We start from the raw sequence: 24177 nt of genomic DNA, 5'->3' as shown, positions 1-24177 counted from the left end.
GGTCACGGGAATTAACACGTAAGTTCTCCTTTTTTATAATCTCCATATTCTGTTAACTTGTTAAATAAATTTTCTTACCTTTTCTAAACAAAACTCACTTGGTGGGCTGCGTTCTGCTTAAAGTCCAACTCGTGGGTTCAAATCCCAGCTGCAACCATTTTATTTCCTATTATTTTACTGTTCCTAACTACTACTTAATACCAATTTATTTCCATATTTGATTAACAATGACCGTTGGCAGAGTTGGTTGGCTACGTCCGGTTAAGATCTGGTTCAAGTCCGAGGTGTTGGGTTCAAAACCCAGCTTCAACATTTTTCTTTCTCCTTTTTTTTTAAAACTTCTTCCTCTTGGTAAAAATACCAAACGAACTCCAAAAATTACGTAAAAATACTCTAAAAATTTCTAAAAATCTCTAGAATTTTTCTATAGCATTTCTAAATATTTTTGAATTACTTTTGGAGCTCAAAATGAGGAAATTTGGGTCGTTATAATTTCCCACACCTTATAAAAAGTTCGTCCTCGAACTTAGAATAATTCTAGATATCTCTGTCTCATACTGTCCTTACACTCCTAAATAATTTCCTCATGCTTCTGGTTTTAAATAACTTTCACTAATGGTACTCTTTGTTCCTTAGTCTCTTAACTTCTCAGTCCTCTATCATTCATATCGAATCATATCCATTAGTGATCCTTGAAAGGTCTGTTATAAAGTCTCTGGAGACCATAGGTGCATTGGTCACACCAAATGGCATTACTATAACTTCGTAGTGTCCATATCGGATACTGGAAACTGTTCTGGACTCTTCATTCTCCTTTCACTTTCAACTGATGGTTCCTAGAACGCAGATCTATTTTAGAGAACACTATTGCCCTCTTTAGCTAATCAAATAGATTATCTATTCTGGGAAGAGGGTACTAGTCATTAATTGCTACTTTGCTCAGTGCTCTAAAATCTATGCACATCCGCATAGATCTGTCTTTCTTCCTACTGAACAACTATGGAGCTCCCCGGGATGAATGACTAAGGCGGATAGAACCCTTGTCAAGTAGCTCCTGAATTTGTTCTTGTAACTCTCTTAGCTCTGCTAGAGAAATTCAATACAGAGCTTTTGAAATTAGGCTGGTGTCAGGAAACAACTCAATTTCAAACTTTACTTCTCTGTTGGGAGATAGTCCAGGTAGCTCTTCTGGAAATACCTCTGGATATTCACAGACTACCCGAACGTTTTCCTGCTTGGGTCTTTCTTGTTATCATTGTCCTTCTAGTTCTAATTACCTAACTGGGGCTTCTGACTCCCCACTGTCTTGTCCTCTATCTTAACATCTAGTTATGCCAAGAATAATACCTGATATCTTCTCTATCCTTTCTAAACATACTTATGTAAATATGAATATAAGAGAAACAAAACTAAAATTGTCTCCATTCTTTCTAAGCATATGTATCAAAACATAGAAAATTAAAACATGAACTTTCTTCTTTCCTAAGCACATATAAGCAGATACTCTATAGTGCAAATAATAAAGAAAGCATAAAAGAAAATTAAATACTTTCTTACTTGAAGACGGCAAGGACGGTGCTGATGTGTGATACTGGAGAATGGGAACTGCTCTGATACCAACTGTAACGACCACCCTTCTTACTACTACTACACTCTAAGGATGACCGTTACTTAACTACTGACTTTACTTAACCGGCATGATTAAAAATCACATGGAAACCCTACCGAAAGATTTCGGCAGAGTCTCCCCTGTACTGGTGACCTAAAACTAACATACATAACATAATATACACAGCCACAGGCACTGGAACACATATCAAACACACAAAAGGAATAACATCACCACGCAGTTTAATGAAATCAAATCATGCAAGTAATGAATAGCGGAAACAAAATAAGACATACAATTAACTAACAGCGGAAGACTAAATGACTCATCTAATACATTCTTAATAAATGGCAATCTTAATAAATTCTTAAACTAAGTCCCAAGGCTTCCATAGTCCTGGCATCACACACCATCCGCGCCACCTTGTCGCCTTCCTTTCTATATCTTTTCCTTTGCTGTATCTGCAGTAAGAGGAAGTGTAGTCTATAAGCAAAATTTGCTTAGTAAGCGCTATCTAACTCACAAAATCACGAATGTGCATGTATACGAAAAGAACTAAAAACTATATGCTCTAAAAAGAAATAAAGCATAAACATAACTGCTCATGTCAAACTAATAGCAAAGAAAAGCTAAGAAATCTACTCATGTAATTCTAATCATGCTACTCATCTAATAGGTAAACATGAAAACTGCTCATCCACTAGATAAACATGGTAGAATAAAGAACTAAACTTACTGATTTTCAGTACTATATGAAACTTTATTTCATTTGTTCTAACTTGATCTTTAATACTTTATGTTTATGTAAAACTCATTTTACTTGTTCAAAAACTTATACTTATAATACTTCAAAATAATAATCAACTTTTTCTTGGGCCCAGGCATAGTACTATCTTATGCGCGTTCCCTAATAGGTTGGGGTAGCGAGCCACCAATCTTAAAAGAGCAGACCTCGGTCTACCAGGGTCAAGACCTCGGAATTGAACACCTGGATTTGTTTAACGACAACCTCGGAAGTCGGGTACTAGCCTCTTCTTAAAAGTAAAATACTTATAATCTTAATTACTTCTTCTTTAAATGCCTTGGCATTTTAATAGGCACCTTGTGTGCCAAAAATCCCTAAAGTCTCGACTTTGGGATCTACTTAAGGCCTCGGCCTTTTCTTTTCTTTTCTTTATCTTTCTTATACTTTTCTTTATCTTTCTTACACTTTTCTTTATCCCAAAATACTGTTAGGGTATTTTTCATATGCATATATGAATGAAACTAACTATGTAATACATAATCATGTATAGAATACAAAAGAAATCTACACTTAAGCTCAATAAAAATGCTTAATAAAATTCTGCATTATAACTTAATAAAATCTGCATGTCATACTAAATTGAAGTGCCTAAAAATAACATAGTACAACACTTAAAACCTCATGATAATTAACTCTTAAAACAGAAATCAAACATACTCTTATGCATCTGGTATTTACTAGTTTTGTAAGTTGAGTTAAGCATGGATAAGCTTCGAAACTTCTAAGGAAAAACAAACTAGAACTAGAGACATAAACCTCATACCAAAACTGAAATACATTTAACAGAACTTAAACTAAATGCTAATAGAAAATCTGAAACTGTACAGCAAGTTCCAACTCAAGCTAAAACCTGCTGGGATCTTCTCTTCAAACCTATGTAAAGCTTGTTTTGTTTCATGGTATACTAGTACAAGAACTTAATGGATCTCTTCTCCTCTTCTTTATCAAACTCACAGCAGTAAGGGAAAATTAACCAAGCATGCTTATCATGGTAACACAGAAAAATCCAAATCAAAAGCTACAAATGCCAATTTCAAAGCTTGAAAGGAATCTTTCCACATACTTAACCTCTACCGTTCTTCCCCTTTCTTCCCTTGGGACTTACGGCAGCAACACAAAACAAACTATCCTTACAACATGCTACGAAATCATGGAAAATAAGAAATCCGAGAGCTACTCTTACCGCAGGTGAGTAAGCGTCTTACCTTAGGCTTTTCTTGGACTTACAGCCGGAGAAGAAAGCTTCCAATGCTTCTAGGGCTTGCGGAGGATCTCGCAAACTCGCCCTCTTCCTCGTGCCTACTGTTCCTTCTTGACGAGAGGAGCTCGAATCCAAGAAGAGCTCGTGGAGAAGTCCCCTTTGGCCGGCCGCCGAAGAGAAAACCTTAATCTCTTCTCGGCTTCGTTTTCGCCCGATCCCGCCGTCGCACACGTAGAAGAGGAAGAAGGAAACGGGATTTTAGGTCACGGGAATTAACACGTAAGTTCTCCTTTTTTATAATCTCCATATTCTGTTAACTTGTTAAATAAATTTTCTTACCTTTTCTAAACAAAACTGACGACTGGTTCACTTGGTGGGCTGCGTTCTGCTTAAAGCCCAACTCGTGGGTTCAAATCCCAGCTGCAACCATTTTATTTCCTATTATTTTACTGTTCCTAACTACTACTTAATACCAATTTATTTCCATATTTGATTAACAATGACCGTTGGCAGAGTTGGTTGGCTACATCCGGTTAAGATCTGGTTCAAGTCCGAGGTCTTGGGTTCAAAACCCAACTTCAACATTTTTCTTTCTCCTTTTTTTTTTTAAACTTCTTCCTCTTGGTAAAAATATCAAATGAACTCCAAAAATTATGTAAAAATACTCTAAAAATTTCTAAAAATCTCTAAAATTTTTCTATAGCATTTCTAAATATTTTTGAATTACTTTTGGAGCTCAAAATGAGGAAATTTAGGTCATTACACATACCATGCCCTAGGAGCTTGCTTAAGTCCATATAAAGCCTTTTTCAATTTAAAGACATAATCAGGGTGTTTTAAAATTTCAAACTCAGGTGGTTGTCCTACATACACTTCTTCTTTTATTAGTCCATTTAGGAAGGCTGACTTAATGTCCATTTGGTAGACTCTAAATCCTTTGTGGGCTGCATAACTAAGTAGTATTCTAATGGACTCTAGTCTAGCTATTGGGGCATAAGTTTCATCATAGTCAAGTCCCTCTATTTGACTGAACCCTTTAGCCACTAGTCTAGCTTTATTTCTTGTGATTTCCCCACTTTCACTTAATTTATTTCTAAATACCCATTTTGTTTCTATTATCTTTTTATCTTTGGGTGGTGGCACTAAATCCCAAACTTCGTTTCTTTCAAATTGAGCTAGTTCTTCTTGCATCGTAATTATCCAGTCTGGGTCAAGTAATGATTCAGCCACTGTTTTAGGTTCAATTTTTGAAATTAATGAGATTTGATTTAGGTTTCTAAAGAATGACCTAGTCTAAACCCTTAGGTCTGGATCACCAATTATTTGGCTAGTTGGGTGATTTGGGTTGACTCTAATAGTTCTAGGAGGTTGATTCTCTTGAGGTTCTTCTTCCTCTTCATGATTTAGAGATTGATTGATTCCTTCAGAATTGGTATTTTCTTGAATAAATTCAATTGGTCGAAGTTGGGTTTGTTCTACGTTTTGTTTGGATTCTTTGAATTTTACATTAGTAGTTTCTTTAATTCTTAAGGTAACTTTATTATAGACTCTGTAACCTCTACTGTTTAAGGAGTAGCCTACAAAGATTCCATTTTCTATTTTAGAGGTGAATTTTTCTAAGTGTTCTCTTGTGTTTAGGATGAAGGCTGGGCATTCAAATACTTTAAAATATTTTATATTGGGTTGTTTATTATAATAAAGCTCGAAAAAGGTTTTATTATGTGTTTCATTTAGTGCTATTTTATTTTGTACGTAGCAGGCTGTACTAACAGCTTCTGCCCAAGAATATTTAGGTAGGTTGTATTCATTTAGCATTGTCCTAGATGCTTCAAGTAGAGTTCTATTTTTTTCTTTCTACAATTCCATTTTGTAGGGGAGTTTTAGGACATAAAAATTATTGATGATAGCCATTTTCAAGGCAAAATTTATTAAAATTATGATTTTTAAATTCTCCCCCGTTGTCACTTCTAATTCTTTTAATTTTAATGTCTTTTTCATTTTCAACTTGTTTACAAAAGTTTATAAATATTTCAAAATTTTCATCTTTATTTTTTAAGAATTTGACCTATGTGAACTTAGAGTAGTCATCTATTATGACTAGACAGTATAGACTTCCATTTATTGATTTGACTCCATGGGAGTCAAATAGGTCTAGGTGTAGAAGTTCTAATATTGAGTTGGTTTGTGATTGATTAGTTGGTTTGTGAGTAGATTTTGTCTGTTTACCTTGTTGACAAGCATTACATATGGCTGAGTCTAAGTTAGGTAATTTTGGTAAGCCTCTAACTAATCCACTTAATTTGTTTATGTTTCTGAAATTTGTGTGTGACATTCTTCTATGCCATAACCAAGTTTCTTCTTTTTGTGTTAAATAACACTTAACTAAAGAAGTGGTTAAGTTGATTGCATAAATATTGTCTTTTCTAAATCCTTTTAGACTGATAGTAGGATTATCTAAATGTTTGATTAAGCATTCTGTAGATAAGAATTTAACCTTATACCTAGTGTCACACAATTGACTTATACTTAGAAGAATATATTTAAAATTTTCAACAAGTAAAACATTTGTAATAATGAAATCTATTTTTAATTCAATGTTACCTATACCGATTACCTTGAGTTTGCCATTGTTTCCAAAGGCAACTATTCCTAAACTCTTGTAGGTAAGTTGGGTGAACTTGGTGTGATCTCCAGTCATATGCTTAGAATAACCACTGTCCAAAATCCACCTGATTTCCTATAATAGGTAGGAGTTAAAGTTAGTCTAATGTTATTCTTTTAAAATCATTTTTAAGTTTGATCATTTTATGTGAGAGTGTGAGTTTATTTTCACGCACACAGAAGTTAAAATAAAATTTTAAAATAAATTTAAGTTAATTTTTTTTAAATTAAGTTTAATTTTTAAAATAAAAATTTTAAGTTAAAAAAATTTAAGTTAATTTTTAAAATAAAATTTAAGTTAATTTTTAAAATAAAATTTTTGAGTTAAAAAAAGATTAAGTTAATTTTTAAAATAAAATTTTTAAGTTAAAAAAAATTAATTCTAATTTTTAAAATAAATTTAAGTAAAAAAAAATTAAGTCTAATTTTTAAAATAAATTTAAGTAAAAAACAATTAAGTCTAATTTTTAAAATAAATTTAAGTTAAAAAATTTAAGTTAATTTTTAAAATAAATTTTTAAGTTAAAAAAATTTAAGTTAATTTTTTAAAATAAATTTAAGTAAAAAAAAATTTAAGTTAATTTTTAAAATAAAGTTTTAAGTTAAAAAAAATAGTTAATTTTTTAATAAATTTTTAAGAAAAAATTTACGTTTAAAAATAAAATTAAGTTTAATTTTAAGGATAAATTTTAAGTTAAAAATAAAAATAAGTTTGGTTTTAAAGATAAATTTTAAGTTTTAAAAATAGAATTAAATTTGATTTAATTTTTCTTAATTTAAATTTAATTTCATCTACTTTTAGTTTAATTAAATTTTGATTTAATTTAATTCTAATTCTAATTTAATTTAATTTAATTTAAATTTAAATTAATTTATTTTTATTTAAATTAATTTATTTTAATTTAAATTAATTTAAATTTAATTTTACTTGAGTCCGTAGTCATCTCACCCGATCTATGTTTTCAATCAGGGAATCTTATAATTTTGTGAGATGAATAAGATTTAATTTTAGGGTTTTGTTTTAACTTATGTTAGTTCAGGTTTAGCTTTGGGTTCAACAGATAGGTGTTCTCTGGATAAACTTTTGGGCTATGGTGAGTCACTTGGACATCATTAGAGTAACCATGCCTTCGAGGTTTTCCAAATAGTCCTATCCACTGGACTTAGTACAAAACTTTGGTCTAACTGGTTAGGATCCATAAAGGGTAGCTTCGGTCAGTTCCACTTAGCCAAATAAACAAGGTCGAAGCCATATCTTCATAGACATGCATAGACTAAGCTTACCTGACGTACTATCATCCAAAATTTCACCAGTACCATTTTTCAAGTTAAACTTGAACCCTTTTCTAATTAATCCTAAGTACCCTGCCGGATAGATTAGTTTGAGTTACCCTTCCGGGTATGTTAGTTTTGGAGGTGCCAGCTATTCTGGAGTCTCCCCCTGAATTATTGACCTTTAATTTATTTTTTGTTTTGGGTTTATGTCTATTTCTTTTATAATTATAATTTACTTGATGATAGGTCGAGTTTTGGTGAGTTTTAAAATATTTAGAATTTGAGTTTTTTGGTCTAGGCTTGTATTCTATTTTTTTATTTGGTTCATTTGACTTTACGTAATATATTTTATCTTTAGATATGTAATATTGGTTAAGTCCTACTTGCGTGGTTAAGCACGCTTTCAGAACCCAAGCTTTTCTTGTTGGTTTGTGTTGAGTTATTAATGAATTAAATGTTTTATTTGAACTTGACTTATAGCCAAGTCCGGTTTTGTTGTAAGTTGCTTTTTGATTATTTAAGATTAAGTCTAAATTTTTTGATCTTGTCGTAAATTTTTCTAACATACTTTTTAAGTTGTTAATTTCTAATTTTAATGATGAATACTCCTCCTCAAGTGTTAGATCTTGAGTTGGTTTGTTATTTGTGATTTGTTCCTTGAGGTTTTGATTTTCCTCAAGGAACAATTTATTTTCTTTTTCAATTTTCATTAATTTATTATTTAAACATGAAATAATTTTAAAAACTTTTTGTTCAAATTAAAGTATACCTCTTCGGAACCTTTAGAAACGAGTACATACTCGTGGCTCGATTCGGGTTCGGACCCGTCTTCCGATTCGTCTTCTGACTCTGCTTCGTGGGCCATCAGCGCGAGGTAACTTTGGTTCTTCTGATTTTCGTCCTCCGATTCTTCCGAAGATGACTCGTCCCACGTTGCTTTGAGGGCCGTCTTTTTGGTCGGCTTCGTTTTGTCGTTCTTCGATCTCGGGCACTCATTCTTGTAGTGCCCCTTTTTGTTACATCCGAAGCATGTCACGTTCCTCGATTCGGTTAGAGTATTGATCTTCTGATGATCTTTCTTGCTGAAGCTCCTTTTCTTCCTGGGGAACATCTTCCTTACCAGGTTCACTAGGTGCTCTTCATCTTCAGAGTTCTGGTCAGAATCTTCTTCAGGTTCAGGCTTGTTCTTCTTTTCCTTGGAGGAACCTGCAAACGAAGCTATACCTTTCTCGGATCTAGCATTAGTTTGTTCGTGTAACTCTAATTCACAAAATAATTCATCTAATTTAAGTATAGATAAATTCCTAGAAATTTTGTTGGTATCCACGATAGATGCCCAAAAATTGTTGCGTGGAAACGTGTTTAATGCATACCTGATTAGATCTCTGTTTTCCATCTGGTGGCCTATCACGTGGAGCCTGTTGAGGATATCCTTGATCCTCGCGTGCAGCTGACTTGCCGTTTCTCCTTCCTGTATTTTTATATTAAATATTTTATTTAACAACAAATCCCTTTTTGTTACCTTAGCGTCGCTAGTTCCTTCGTGCAGCTCGATCAATTTATCCCATAGCTCTTTCGCGTTCTGATGCGGTCCGACCCGGTTCAGCTCTTCCCTTGTCAATCCGTATTGTAACGTGTTGATCGCCTTGTTTTCCGTCGACGCTTTCTTCTTCAAGTCCGAAGTCCACTGTTCTGGGTCTAGTGGAATTTCGGAGTTGTCAACGGGTGTTTTGTAGGCTTTTGTGACGCTGAGTCACTGGTCAAAATTCGTCTTGAGATACACCTCCATCTGCTTCTTCCAGTACGAGAAATGATCCCCGTTGAACAGGGGAGGTCGCACTATGCTGAAGCCCTCAAGTTGGAACATTTTAATCTGCACATAGGAAAACAAAACAAGAGAGGTTCCAAGATTTGGTCTTCGATTAGTAGTGCGGGAAAAAGTAAAAAATAACTTAAATTGGTGTTGCACCAATTTAAATTTAATTACAATGGAAAGAAATTTCCAAAAAGGGAATAATACCAGTTTGGAATTATACGGAAAACTGAAAGCCGAAAGAAGAAGAAGAATTTTTTTTTTTAAAACAGATCACCCCTTTGTCTATTGGTGGTTGCACCAAATCAGAGCGGTACCTTCTCTGATACCACTTGTTGGACTGAATTTAAGCTAGAGGGGGGTGAATAGCGATTTAAAAATTAATTTCAAAGAGATGTAGCAGAAAAAAAAAGACACAGAGAATCAAGAACACCAAGATTTTACTTGGTTCGCAGCCTAGGTCGACTCCTACTCCAAGGCCCGCGGTCGCTGACCGCTTTCGGTGGGCAATCACTATCAATCCGTAAAATGGTTACAATTTGAAAGTACAAATATTAAATGAAGAACAAGTATACCGATAATACAAAGGGTGAAGAAAATTAGAAGTAGGATGTCGGAGTAGCAGAGCGTAGTTGAAGACTTTGAAGCAGCGTATAGGAGCACACGATGTTCTATTCGAATTGATTGAAGAGGCTCCACCCCGAGGCTCTCTTTTATAACAACTGTGAGACTGATCCAGATCCTCGATCCTCACGATCAGCTTTGACCCGAAGCAGATTAGTCGACCGATATCCAGTTCAGTCGATCGATCAGATGTTCTCCACCTCATCTGATCCGCTCGCTTCGCTCCACTCTGGTCAAATCCTATCCAAGGTTCGATCGACCGCTAAATAGGTTCGGTCGACCAATTAGTCTTCCCTGACCCGATCATCTTGGTCCACTCCAGTCGATGATCATCCTTGGTTCGATCGACCGATACCAAGGTCCGGCCGACCGATCCCCTGGTCGAACTCGGTCCATCCGCTGGAGCTTTGAGCTGCCGGTGCTTGGGGGTTCGGTCGACCGATCCCGAGGTTCGGTCAACTGACCCCGGTCAGTTCTAACCCTGCATAAAAATGTTAGTTTCCTGCAAAACAGAGTTAGAACAGGGAAATCTCACCGAGACAGGAATCTAGTCAAGATCTCGACTTAGAGTTCGGAAATAGCTCTAAGTAGGATCAATGCCTAAGTTCCCTTCCTGGGAATGCGTCCTCACAGTCACTCAACTCCAGTGACTTAGCTTCGCCCACCTTCCAGATGTCCGGTCAGCCCTTCGATCCGTCTGGACTTCGCGCCAGCTATCGGTCAGCCCGTTGACCTACCTGGACTTTGTGCCAAACTTCCGGTCGACCCGTCGACCCGTCGACCTGTTTGGACTTCGTGCCAACTATCCGGTCGGCCCGTTGACCTAGCTGGGCTTCGTACCAGACATCTGGTCAGCCCGTCGACCTGTCTGGACTTCTCCTGCACACTCAATCAAAGTGTTAGACAACACCGAAACTAACTTAAACCTAATTTGTCATTCATCAAAATCTGAGTTAGACCGTTAGTGCTAACCACACCAACAGTTTCATCATAGTCAAGTCTTTCTACTTGACTAAACTCTTTGGCTACTAACCTAACTTAATTGCTAACGATTTCTCTTTTGTCGTTTAGTTTGTTTCTTAAAACCCATTTTGTTTCTAAAGACTTTTTGCCTTTGGGTAATGGGACTAAGTCATAGACTTCACTTATTTCAAATTAGGCCAATTTTTCTTGCATGGCTAGGATCTAGTCTGGGTCAAGTTGTTGGATCGAGTGGCACGTGATAGAGGGGTGAATCATGTGGTTTTGAAAACTTATTTCTTTTTAAATTTTAAAAGATAAGTATGCAGTAGAAATTAAGTAAAAAAACACCAGAAAACACGATCGATTTTACTTGGTTCGAAGCCTTCGGCGACTCTTACTCCAAGACCCAGGTCCCGCGGACCTATTGATGGGTAATCCACTAAAATACATCTTCCAATACCTCCGGAAGAGGAAATCAAGTACAAAGAATTTAGGTGAAGTGTAACATGCTTCACTTCCCTTTTTCAATAAATAAGTACAAAAAATTTGTTACAAATACTTAGGGATCGATGTGAGAGTGCTCTTGTGTCGGTGTTGGTCTGCCAACAGTGATTGGAAGTCCTCGGAGTAGTCTTCGGTGTAGCAACTTCGTAGTAGAGTCGTAGAAGGAAGTCCGAGCAGTCGAAACCTCGAATTGATGTGTAGTAGCTCCTAAAGTAGTTATTTTTTGAAGCTTGGTCGAGACTGCCTTAAATAGGGCATGGAAGGCGCCTTCTATAGGCATTGAAGGCACCTCCAATGGGTCAAATCTGATCCTGAAGTTGTTGCACCTTATTGTTGGGATTTTCGGGCCACAAAAAACTTCTTTTTCGCTTTGCAGAAACCCCGAATCTCCCATGCCACCGGATCCGTGCGAAGTTTATAAAACAAATTTCATGTACGAGTTTACTAAAGCCTAGATCTACACTAGGAGAAAGGAATTTTACCCTCGATGCGATGCCCTTCACAATCCCGCTCGTCCAAGTAATGCCGGATCTCGAGGTTGTCAAGTGTACAACCCTCTAGAAGTATCCACACGAACAAATAGGTGGAGAAAACTAAACAAAGGTGTGCTAGCACCCTTGATCAGTCATGGCAAGGAGGAGGAGAGGGAGAGAAGAAACCTTGAGAGGAAGAAGAAGGAAGTTACTCACCAAATGAAAACTCCCAAGAAGAATTAAGTGGCCGGCCACATTGAAAAGAAAGCTTTTAAACCTCCATGGGATATCAAGAGTCACAACTCTTGGTCTCCCTCATGAGGTGGCATACACATATGCTAGCCTTGATGATGTGGCACATCATTATTGGCCCACTCTTTATCAACTCACCAATGAGGTGGCAAATGGTCAAGTCAAACTTGACCCTTCATCTTCCTCTCAAGTCAAGTCAAACTTGACTTCATTACTCCCATGGTTGATTAAATCTAACCATTTGATTCAAGTCAATTTAATATAATGAATCTAATTCATTTAATTAAATTGATTCAATGAGTCATAATCTAAATTAGACTCATTGAATACATGAATCAAATTGAGTCCAACTCAATTAGTACAATTAGGATTACTCTTAATCCAATTTGATTCATCACATGAATCTAATCCTCTTGGTTCATCATATGAACCTAATCTCCATCTAATTGTCCTTTGTGTGTGACCCTATATGTTCTTATAAAGTTGGCAATGCTCCTAAACTTATTTAGTAACATAAGTAATGAGCGGTATCTAGCAACACATCATTACTACCCAAGTTACAAGAATGTTGAGATCCAACATCACCTTGTGACTACTAATTGTGACTCCTCACAATATATGACATTGTCCTTCTATCCTAGACATCTAGATTGATCAATATGAGGCATAGACCGTGTCATCCTCTAATCAATCTAAATCTTGAACTCCAAGTAGACTCACTCAATTAAATGAGCTCAATATCTCATATTGACTCATTTGGGCATGGCCATGCACTTCGTGGTCTCACTTTATCAAGAATATCGATGTCGCTCCCATCATATAGGAGGGTTAGATCTCATCTACATCACTCACATCCCTCTGCATAATTCGTTACATACCCTTTATAGTCCACCCAGTGTTGGGTTCTTCGGGCCGCGAAAATCGCTTTTTTGCGTCGCGAAAACCCCGAGTCACCCAAAGCCATGGATCTCGTGCAAAGATTCGTAAACAAAATTATCGAAAAACCTTTTTCTTGTACGAGTTTGTAAAAACTTTAGATCTACACTAAAGTTAAGATCATTACCCTTGATGCGCGCCCCACGCGAATCCCGCTCGTCCAAATGGTGCCGAATCTCAAGACCGTCAAGCGTACGGTCCTCTAGAAGTATCCACACGGACACACTAGATGGAGGTGACCAAAAACCAAGGTGTGCTAGCACCTATGTGGTTCGGCCAAGGAAGGAGGAGAGGGAGAGAGCAAGAAGAACTCTAGGAGGAAGAAGAAGAAGAAAATGAATGATAGAATCAATTTTCAAAATTGAAAATTGTTCTCCACATTCAAGTGGCCGGCCACCTTCTAGGAGGTGTAACCCCCACATTAATTCCAATTAATGTGGAGACCATTAAGAGTTGTAACCCCCATGAGGTGGCACTCTAGGATGATGTGGATCAACACTATTGGTCCACATCTTGCCACCTCACTAAATGACATGGCAACAAGTGTAACCTCCTCATTTAATGTGGGTCGGCCACATTAAATGCTATGGAGGCTTGTAACTTCCATGAGGTGGCATACATTGATGATGTGGAGCAATCCTATTGGTCCACATCTTGCCAACTCACTAGTGATGTGGCAAAAAGTCAAGTCAAACATGACTTTTTCTCTTCCTCTCAAATCAAGTCAAACTTGATCAAATCTCTCTCATGGTTGATCTGACTGGTATCTGCTCGTCATGCTCAAAGCATATGAGATATCAGGACGAGTACATTGTTAGCTAGAGCCCTAGAGCTAATCATTTGATGATTGTATTTTGGACTTATTGTATCATATTCTATATAAATAAAGGTATTTGGATTTTGGTTATTATACTTACTTGTATTGGTGCCAAATAAACTAAGTATAATAATGTCCTTGAGTAGATGGTTCTCACCTATATCAATCGGTTAGTTGAACCGATAGTGAGATGATATAGGGAACACTACTCTTAATCATTCCTAGTCGAGTATTAACATTCAGGGACAATGTTAATGCAATAAGACTAGCATGTGACTTGATCTCACAAGTCATGGATATAGAGATATCAAGTTGACACATGGGTATACATTAGAGAATGTATACTGAATGACCCGCCATGAGAAAGTATCATGGATCGTTATATGAGTGTCATATACTTTCTCATGTGGCTATTAGTATGACTACTAGTCCTTAGACCTGAAGTCACCATGGTTCCCTATATAAGGAGTTATGTACTTTGGTTTCGTCAAACGTCACCCGTAACTGGGTGGACTATAAAGGCGATTATTGGGTATGTAACAAATTATGCGGAGGGATGTGAGTGATGTAGATGGGATCTATCCCTCCTATATGACGGGAGAGACATCGATATTCTTGATAGAGTGAGACCACGAAGTGCATGGCCATGCCCAAATGAGTCAATATAGGATATTGAGCTCATTTGATTTAGTGAGTCTACTTGGAGTTCAAGATTTAGATTGGTCAGAGGATGACACGGTCTATGCCTCACATTGACCAATCTAGATGTCTAGGATAGAAGGACACTTGTTATATATTGTGAGGAGTCACAATTAGTAGTCACAAGGTGATGTTGGATCTCAACATTTCTTGTAACTTGGGTAGCAATGATGTATTGCTAGATGCCGCTCATTGCTTATGTTTCTAAAGGAGTTTAGAAACATTGCCAACGTTACAAGAACCTATTGGGTCACACACAAAGAACAAGTGGATGGAGATTAGGTTCATAGGATGAACCAATTGGATTAGGTTCATATGATGAACCAATTGGATTCAAATTAGACTTATCGAGTTAGACTCAATTAGATTTAATTGTTGAATGAGTCTAATTTAGATTTGATTCATTGAGTCAATTTATATTAATGAATTGAGATTCATTAAATTAAAATTGACTTGAATCAAAGGTTGGATTTAACTCAACAAGGAAGACAATTGGTCAAATTTGACTTGACCAAGTAGAAGTTGAAACATCAAGTTTGACTTGATGTATTGCCACATCATAAGGATGACTCATCCTTGCCACATCACCTCCACCTCATGAGACATGCCACCTCATGGGGGTTACACCCTCCCCTTGGCTTTTATATGGCCGGCCACATTAATGGGGAGGTTACAAGATGTGGCCGGCCACACATTAGTGGTGGAGGTTTTGGTTGTGTGGAATTATGGTGCATTCATTTCATTCTTCTTCTAGCTTGCTTCTTCCTCCTCTCCCTCTTGCTGTTGCCGTGGGGTTTTGGAAGGTGAGAAGGTGTTGAGTTTCATCCAAGAAAAGATAAGAGAGTGTGAAGGACACAAGAAGAGGATACTACTAGTTGAGTATGTGAGAGTCTTCTTGTTTTTCTCTCTTTTCTCCCTTTTCAAATTCTATCCGAGAGCTCTAGAAAGTGCTAGCACACTTGGGGCTCTCTTCTCCATCCTTGAGTGCTAGAGAGCACTCCTTGTTCGTGTGGATATCACTAGAGAAATATCTACCTTGATACTTTGGAGATCCGACACGTACCTTAGACGAGCGGGAATTTTGCGAGGGCACGCTTCAAAGGTAAAAGCTCTCAACACATAGATCTAGGAGTAGATCTAAAGTTTTTGAAACTCGTACTTGTATTTCATTCGGTTTTTTCCTTGCACGGATCTACGGCTTTGGGTGATTCGGGGTTTTCGCGACGCGAAAAGCGGTTTTCGCGGCCCAAAAAATCCAACATACATAGCATGGCGTACATGATAGATCCTATGGCTGAGGCATAAGAGATTTGATCCATGTGGTCTCTTGGAAGGTGCCTTCAAGCACATGGAAGGCGCCTTCCATCTATGGTCCAAGGCACCTTCAGGTGCCTTCAAGGTGCCTTTTGCCCTTCTTCTTGTGTAGCTACAGCCAAGACACCCGAGGCGCCTCCAATAGCCCCGGAGGCACCTCGAACACTGTTCATCCTAGTTTTTTCTTATATAACTCCCTTCCTGCAAGGCATATTAGTCTACAAACAAAGTATACCTTGTAAAACAAAGTTAGTACAATAAAATATGAATAATATAAGTATTTGACAGTCATTGGACTGTCCAGTTTTGACTTTTTGGATTTCCTGGAACCTCTAGGTCGAATTGACACCTACTATTCCCTTTTCGGGGAATGCGTCCTCACCTAATCCTCTCAGAAGAGTTTACATTTTGTGAGATCAGTCCTCTAGACCGACTGGACTTTTTCTCAGCACCCGAGACTTCAGGACTTCATGCTGGACATCTACTCGATGACCCATCCAGACTTCCACCTATTCCCCGACCACCAGGGTTTTCACCTGGAATCTTCGACTCTTGGATTTTACCCAAAGTGCTTGAGCAGTCAAGACTTTTCGCTTAGGGTTACCACCCCTAGGACCTAGGGTTACCACTCCTAGGGGTTTCCACCTGCCTAGAATCCACTAGGATTTTTGCCTAAGACAACTTAGGACTTTCTTGCAAGCTCAATCAACCTTGTTAGATCATAAGATAACTTAATTTTGGACCTTTTGCCATAATCAAAACTTAGGTTCGATCGTCTAGTGCTCCCTGCATCAACAATCTCTCCATTTTTTATTATGACAACATGATTAAAAGTTAAGTAAAACATAACAATAATTAAAGAAATTTTAGCATGAGCATGAATAAAAAAAAAAACTCCCTTTTATACTCCCCCTTTCATAAAAAATTATGTTTAACTCTTAACTTTAACTTTTCTCTCCCCCTTTGACATAAATAAAAAAGTAATAAGTGGAGAAAAGGTTGTTTGATAGAAAAAGTTTTTCCACTATTTAACTGTAAGCTCCCCCTGAAGGGTAGCACTTAAAAAAATTTAGCTAATTTTTAAGCGTTGAAAGTGAGTTAGCTTTTTCAAAAAAACTTAGCTAAAGTTGCTTTGAAAATAATTAATTTGAAAAATACTTAGCTAAATTAGAAATACTTTGAGAATACTTAGTTTTTTCAACAAAAACTTAGCTAAACTTAAGCTTTGAAACTGTCTTAGCTTTTTTTCAAAAGAAAACTTAGCTAAATTTTAACTTTGAAAATAATTGCTTTGACAAACACTTAGCTTAATTAAAAATACTTTATTAAGTACTATAGCTTTCTGAAAAGAAATTTTGATAATAACTTGGATTTTAAAAAGACTTTGATAAAAACTTAGTGTTAAAAAGATTTTGATAAATACTTAGTTAAGTATTTAGCTTTATAAAGGTTTTGTTGGATCGATGAGTTTTGCTAAAGGGGGGGGGGGGGTGAATAGCGATTTAAAAATTTAGAAAGAGTATGCAGCGAAAAGAATAAATAAAAAGAAAGAGCAACGCTAACAAGGTCATTTTTAACTTGGTTCGAAGCCTTTAGCGACTCCTACTCCAAGGCCCGCACTCGTTGAGTGCTTTCGTTGGGCAATCCACTAGCAATTCGAAATAAGTATTACAAGTAAAAGTACAATTGCTTTTAAGAAAATAATACCGACAATAAGAAAAAGACAATAGAAGCACTTTGTCGGAGAAGCGTCGCAGGAGTATAAGAGAGCAGATCGTTCGTTTTTTTTTTTTTTTGACTCCAGCCTTAACCCTTCTTATATAGGAGGTTCGGGGTGCTTGGATCCTTTCGGGTGCCTTGAATATGACATAGCTGAGCCAACCAGGGATCTCCACGTGGCGAAGTGACGTTGGGGATAAAATTCACCTCCGGGCGCCCGGACCCTTATTTTCCAGCGCTTTCCTTCCTGCAAGAAAACGTTAGTCCGAGGCAAATATATATCCTACAAAATAGAGTGTTAGCATAATTTATGATCAAAAAGAATAGTAATTAGATTCCATCTCCTCGAGACCGAAATCTAGTCACGATCTCAACTTAGATATCCGAAATGGATCTAAGTCGGATCGACACCTAATGTTCCCTTCCCAGGAATGCGTCCTCACAGTCACTCCCCTCCAGTAACTTACTTCACTTACCTGCCAAACGTCCGGTCAGCCCTTCGACTCGTCTGAATTTCGTGCCAGCTATTCAGTCAGCCCGTCAACCTAGCTGGACTTCATGCCAAACGTCCAGTTAGCCCATCGACCCGTTTAGACTTCATGCCAGCTATCCGATCGGCCCGTCGACCTAGCTGGGCTTCATGTCAGACATCAGGTCAGCCCGTTGACCTATTTGGGCTTCTCCTACACACTCGGTCAGAGTATTAGATAACAATGAAACTAACTTAACATATTTTGTCATTTATCAAAACTTGAGTTAGACCATTAGTGCTAACCACACCAATAGATTTTTGATTAAAGCTTAGTTAAGTAATTTGTTTAAAAAATTGATAAAAGCTTAGTTAAGTAATTAGCTTAAAAAAATTTGATAAAACCTTAGCTTAAGTACTTAGTTAAAGAAAAAAAATACTTTTTCAAAAATATTTGAACTTGCCTTTTGAAATAAGGTTTATTTTCAAAAATAGAAAAAGAACTAAACTTTTTAAACATTTAGAAAATTAATTTGAAATCTTGAAAAACAATGCATTAATTAAAAAAAATTAATGCCTCAAACTTCTTTACATTCCTCCTTAATTAATGCCAAAAACAAATGAATACTTTTTAAGGTATCCTAGAGTCCAAACATGTAAAATAAACATAAAAAATATTATTTATTTTCCTAATTTCCATCTCACACATTCTAAGTTATCATGCATATTCAGCTTATAAGTTTGTGTGAGATAGAGTTAAATATTTATGATGAAGAATAATGAATTTGAAAAGTAAGTTAAGTTAAATTTGGATTTCACTTGAATTTTGAATTTTAAAATATTTAGAATTTAAAATTAATTAATTAATTAAGATTTTAAAATTAATTATATTTTTGAAAATTGATAATAATTTAATTATGATTTGAAAATTAGTAATTAAATAATTAATCTTTGGAAAATTAATTAAGATTTTGAAATTAGTTATATTTGTGAAATTAATTGAGATTAATTAGATTTTGAAATTAATTATGATGAATTAGAATTTGATAATCATGATTTAAAATTAATTAAGATTAATTAGATTTTTAAATTAATTAAGATTTTTTAATTATGATTTTGAAATTATGATTAATTAGATTTTGAAATTAATTATGATTTTGAAATTAATTAGATATTGAAATTAATTATAATTTTGAAATTAATTAAGATTTTAAAATTAATTATAATTTTGAAATTAATTAAGATTTTAAAATTAATTATGATTTTGAAATTAATTTAGATTAATTAGATTTTAAAACTAATCTTGATTTTGAAATTAATTAAGATTTTAAAATTAAATATTAATTAAACTGACTTAGATTAATTGAATTATTTTTTAGTTAACTTAATTGAGTTTAATTAATTTGGATTTGGTTAACTACTTTATATTTTAAACTTAGATCTATCTCAACCTTTTCTAGATTTTAAATCAGGAAACTTTAATGGTTTTGTGAGATGGTTAATTTTATCTTCAATTTAAATTCACCGGATTGTCCAGTTCTGACTTTTGGATTTCTGAGAAACCTTAGGTCAAATCGACATCTACTATTCTCTCTTTGGGGAATGCGTCCTCACCTACTTCTCTCAGGAGAGTTTACCTTTTGTTAGGCCGATCCTCCAAACCGACTGAACTTTTGCTCAGCGCCCGAAACTTCAGGTCTTCATGCAGGACGCCCGCTCCACGACCCGTACAGACTTCCACCTGATTTGTGACCACTAGGGTTTTCACCTAAAGTCCCCGATTCTAGAATTTTACCCAAAATGCTCGACCCACCAAGACTTTCCACCTAGGGTTATGATAACTAGTATTTTTTGTATGTTATTTTGGCTCTTGGATTTGATATTTTTATCAGCTCATATGCTTAATTCCGTATTTATATCATATTTTATGAGTTGAGTTTTATTGGAGCGTTGAGATAATTTTTCCTATATTTTCTGGCATTTTATCTAAAATTGTGCATCTTATTTGTAGGGAAGCAATCTGGAAGATCTGAACCGTCCATAGAGATTATCCTCATCCAAGTACAATTCATCTCTAATTTGGATCAAGAGAAGAGCCCAATTTGAGCCAACAATTCAACTCTTAAAGCCTACTCTTCTCAAGCCCATTCTAAGAGCTCCAATTCAAACCCAATCACAAAGGCCCGATTCATCCAATTTGAAGACCAATTTGAACCTTACCTTAATGAACCGGATCTAGCTTTAGCGGATCTTACTGAAACTTCTCAACCAAAACCCAAGATCCGGAACCCATTAAGAAACATTCTCTTCTTCTCTTCACAAGATGGACGGCCGGATCTTCATCCATCTCATCGGACGACCGAGATTAAAGGAGGAGAAAACCTTCTCCTTTAACCCTCACGCGGATGCACAGTGTCACGCGGCTAGGGCTTCTCGCGTTTTCCTCTCCCACACACCAGCGCTTCTTCTTCTTCTCTCCGGCCGGCGGCTTCTTCTCTTTCCTTCCTTGCCGCCGGCCGACTCCCCATATCCATTTCTCCCCTTTCCATTCTTCTTCTTCCGAGCCCGACACCCCTTTCCTTCTCCTCCCGATCGAAGGCGACAAAGAAGACGGCGGCATTTCCGGCGGATTTGCAAAGGCGACGACCGCAGGACTTCGCCGGAGAGGTTTCTCCAGCGCAGTTATTCATTCCCCTCGCATCTAGTCAAGTTCCCTGCCGGACATGGTGAAGAAGGCAGTAGAGACATCGGAGATTCCAGCAACCCCATTTCCCACTTCGCCGGAGAATTTCCAGCGGAGTTCTTCCAAGGTCCGGCAACACACAACCTTCCCTGCCCGACACGGTGAAGAGGGCAGATCTAGGTTACATTTTGGCAGATTTTCTTCGTTCCAGCAGCTGTCCAAGGAGAGGTTTCTTCGAGGATTTCGCGCTTCCACCGCCGTTGATTGCAGTTCCGACCAGTAACGTCAGCCGTCCACCGGATTCAGGAGATTTCCGAGTGACAGCGGTCTTCTTCCTCGGTGATTCTGTAGTGACAGACAGAGTACTTTGTGCGTGTTTGACTGTTTGGAGAAGTGGATTGGTTAATTAGGATTTACTTGCTTTGTTTCGTTAATTCTGTTGAATTTACTTAATTACTCTCTTGTTGCTTCATTTATGCTTGTTTGTGTTCTTTGTTATGTTTTCATGTTATTCCCATTGATAGATATTCTTGTATCGTAGCGTGACAATGCGATGTAGGAAAATCTTCAATGGTTAGTTAGAGTAGACATAGCGTTCTCCTCCGGCAAGGTAGTCCTTCTTCATCCCTACCTCAGCGGACATCTACCTGCGGACGGCGTTCCGAAAGCAGCGGGTTCCAACAGGGGACAGCCGGCGGATTCTTCTTCTCCGGCGAATTTCTCCTTCTTCCATCACTGAGAAGTGCTGTGGACTTCCATTGATGGTGTTCCGAAGATTGGCATGATTCCAGCAATCTCAGTGTGTCCAATTCCGGGAGAAGCAAGCTCCATTTCAAATTGTGTATCAATTTCCAGTCATGATCAGGGGCAGTAGTTGAGTTTGCTGTTCACCGGTGTCGGCGTTCCAGATCCGGGCCCTTTGTGTGACAGCAAAGGGTAGTTGGCTTGGTGTATGATCGTGGAGGATTAGATTGGTTAACTAGGATTTATTTGTTGTTCTTGTTTAATTTTGTAGTTAAGTTCTTGTGCTTGTTTAATGTGTAGTTGTTAGCTTAATTTCGTGTTAGATCTTCTTATGATGCATGTTAATTAGTTTTGGTACTTTGTTTAGTTCATTATGTATGATTGTTGATCTTGTATCATAGGGTGACAATGTGGTACAAGTTTAGCTTTTATGCATAATTAGGTTTTGTTTAATTACTGTTAAGTTTGTTTAATCAATTGTCTTTGTTTGATTGTTGCTTTCTTTATGCATGTTTGAGTTCTTTGTTATGTTTTCATGTTATTCCCATTGATAGATATTCTTGTATCGTAACGTGACAATGCGATGTAGGAAAATCTTCAATGGTTAGTTAGAGTAGACATAGCTTTATTACTTGCATTGTATTTCATTATTTAGATTAGATTTCATTTGATGCTTCGCTATTTCGATCCTTAGTTTAATTGTGTTGATAGTTAACCCATAGCGTAGAGTGACAATGCGTTGTGGATTTATTATTCACACATAGTTAGATTTCATTCCAGCATTATATTAGTTTTCTATACTTGTTCTGCTTTTCATTTCTTAGATTTAGAATTAAAATCCAAAACCCCATTTCCATATTGAAAATCCCAAAAATAGAAATAACATTCGATCCTAAGTTTACCATCCTATCGTTGCTTTCGTTGGCGGACGACCCGAGTCATTCCTATGCTACATTAGCTTAGGAGGGGTTTGGTACTTCATTGTTTGATGCCCAATTCGCGACAAAATTGGGCTGTAATCAAATTGGCGTCGTTGCCGGGGAAGAGTAGCGGTGTTTGGTAATCTTAGGATTGCTTTTTTTTTCCCTTCTTTTCTTGTTTCTATTTTTTGTGTTTGCAAAAATTCAAAAACATTGTTAGGGGTTTAATTATTTCATCTCTTGTATGCATGTGTGCTATCTTGTCTATTTTCTGTGTCTTTTGATGGTATTTGCATGAGTGTTTCAGGAAAGACCAGGAAATCTGTGTGTTATCAGCAGCTTTAGAGATTCAGTGTGATCAGACCTTCAAATTTATCAAGCAAAATGAAGAAGATCACTGAAAAGACTCTCAGAGAGCTTTGGGCATCAGATTTGTCAGTTGATTCATTCTGCATTCGGTATTCTGATTTAGAGACAGACTTCGAGCTATGGAAAATTGTTCATCTTTTACCGAAGTTTCATGGACTTTCTGGTGAAGATCCCAATAGACATCTGCATGATTTGGAGATGGTTTGTTCTTCATGGAATCCACTTGACATATCAGAAGAAGATGTTATACTTAGAGCATTTCCATTTTCAGTAGCAGATTCAGCAAAAGATTGGTTGTATTGTCTCCCACCCAACTCTATCACCAGCTGGATCGAGATGAAGAAATTATTTCTGGCAAGGTTCTTTCCTGCTTCTAGGATTGCAGCTATTCGGAGGAGTATTTGTAGAATCCAACAATTCACAGGAGAACCGTTTCAAGATTATTGGGATAGATTTAAAAGGCTTGTTGCTAGTTGCCCTCAGCACCAGATAAGCGATCAGCTACTGATTGTATACTTCTATGAGGGATTGCTTCCCATGGACAGAAGTATGGTTGATGCAGCTAGTGGAGGGGCTCTAGTTAACAAGACATCTACTCAGGCCAGAGAGCTTATTGAGATTATGACTGCAAATTATCAGCAGTATGGGACTAGACCGATGATTACCGAAGATGTTAATTCCTTTGCCAGTGTATTCCCAACCAAAACCCAGTATCACCAGCTTGATCCTCAGTCTTATCAGACTCATCAGCAGGACAGGTATAATTTCGTTGTAGGATTCGGGTATGGGAGCATACAACAAGGGAATTCTGAGTGGTCTCAACATTATCAGTCATATCTTCAGCATCAGTCTGAGCAGTTGCAACAATTTGGACAACATCAAGAAACACAATTCCAGGAAAGAACACAATCATCGACACAGTTACAGTTGCAATCAGATCATCTTACCGCATCGACTTTCGAGGAGATGGATTGTAGAGTTTGTGATATTCCTAACTTTGATTCTGCTACTCTACATACTTCTTCTAGTATTTTGTATAGTGATGTTGTAGTTGATTCTGATTATGTTGTTGTAGATGATATTGTTGTTCCAGATAGTCTTGGTGTTGCAGGCGTTGCTTTTGATGATGGAAGTGTAGGGGAGACCCAAGAATCACTTCCTTTGACTATTCCACCACCAGCTGAGCCAGTTGAGTCCGTAGATGTACCTTTTGATGATGGAAGTGTAGGGGAGACCCAAGAATCGCTTCCAATGACTATTCAACCACCAATTGAGTCCATAGATGTATCTAGTGACGAAGGAAGTGTAGGGGTAACTCAAGAATCAC

General features: G+C 36.9%; 1 protein-coding gene across 1 annotated transcript in view; it reads right to left on the bottom strand.

The window, feature by feature from the left end:
* The window catches only part of LOC122050450 (agamous-like MADS-box protein AGL28), a 43859-nt gene extending 23035 nt beyond the window's left edge, over positions 1-20824 (bottom strand). Inside the window, exon 1 of the mRNA XM_042611352.1 lies at positions 20591-20824. Coding sequence (XP_042467286.1) covers positions 20591-20824 — 234 coding nt within the window. The remainder of the gene's footprint in view (positions 1-20590) is intronic.
* Positions 20825-24177: the final 3353 nt, after the last annotated feature.

The sequence above is a fragment of the Zingiber officinale genome, chromosome 3A, assembly GCF_018446385.1.
Source record: "Zingiber officinale cultivar Zhangliang chromosome 3A, Zo_v1.1, whole genome shotgun sequence".
NCBI lineage: Eukaryota > Viridiplantae > Streptophyta > Magnoliopsida > Zingiberales > Zingiberaceae > Zingiber > Zingiber officinale.
This window is presented reverse-complemented; position numbering and strand designations above follow the sequence as displayed.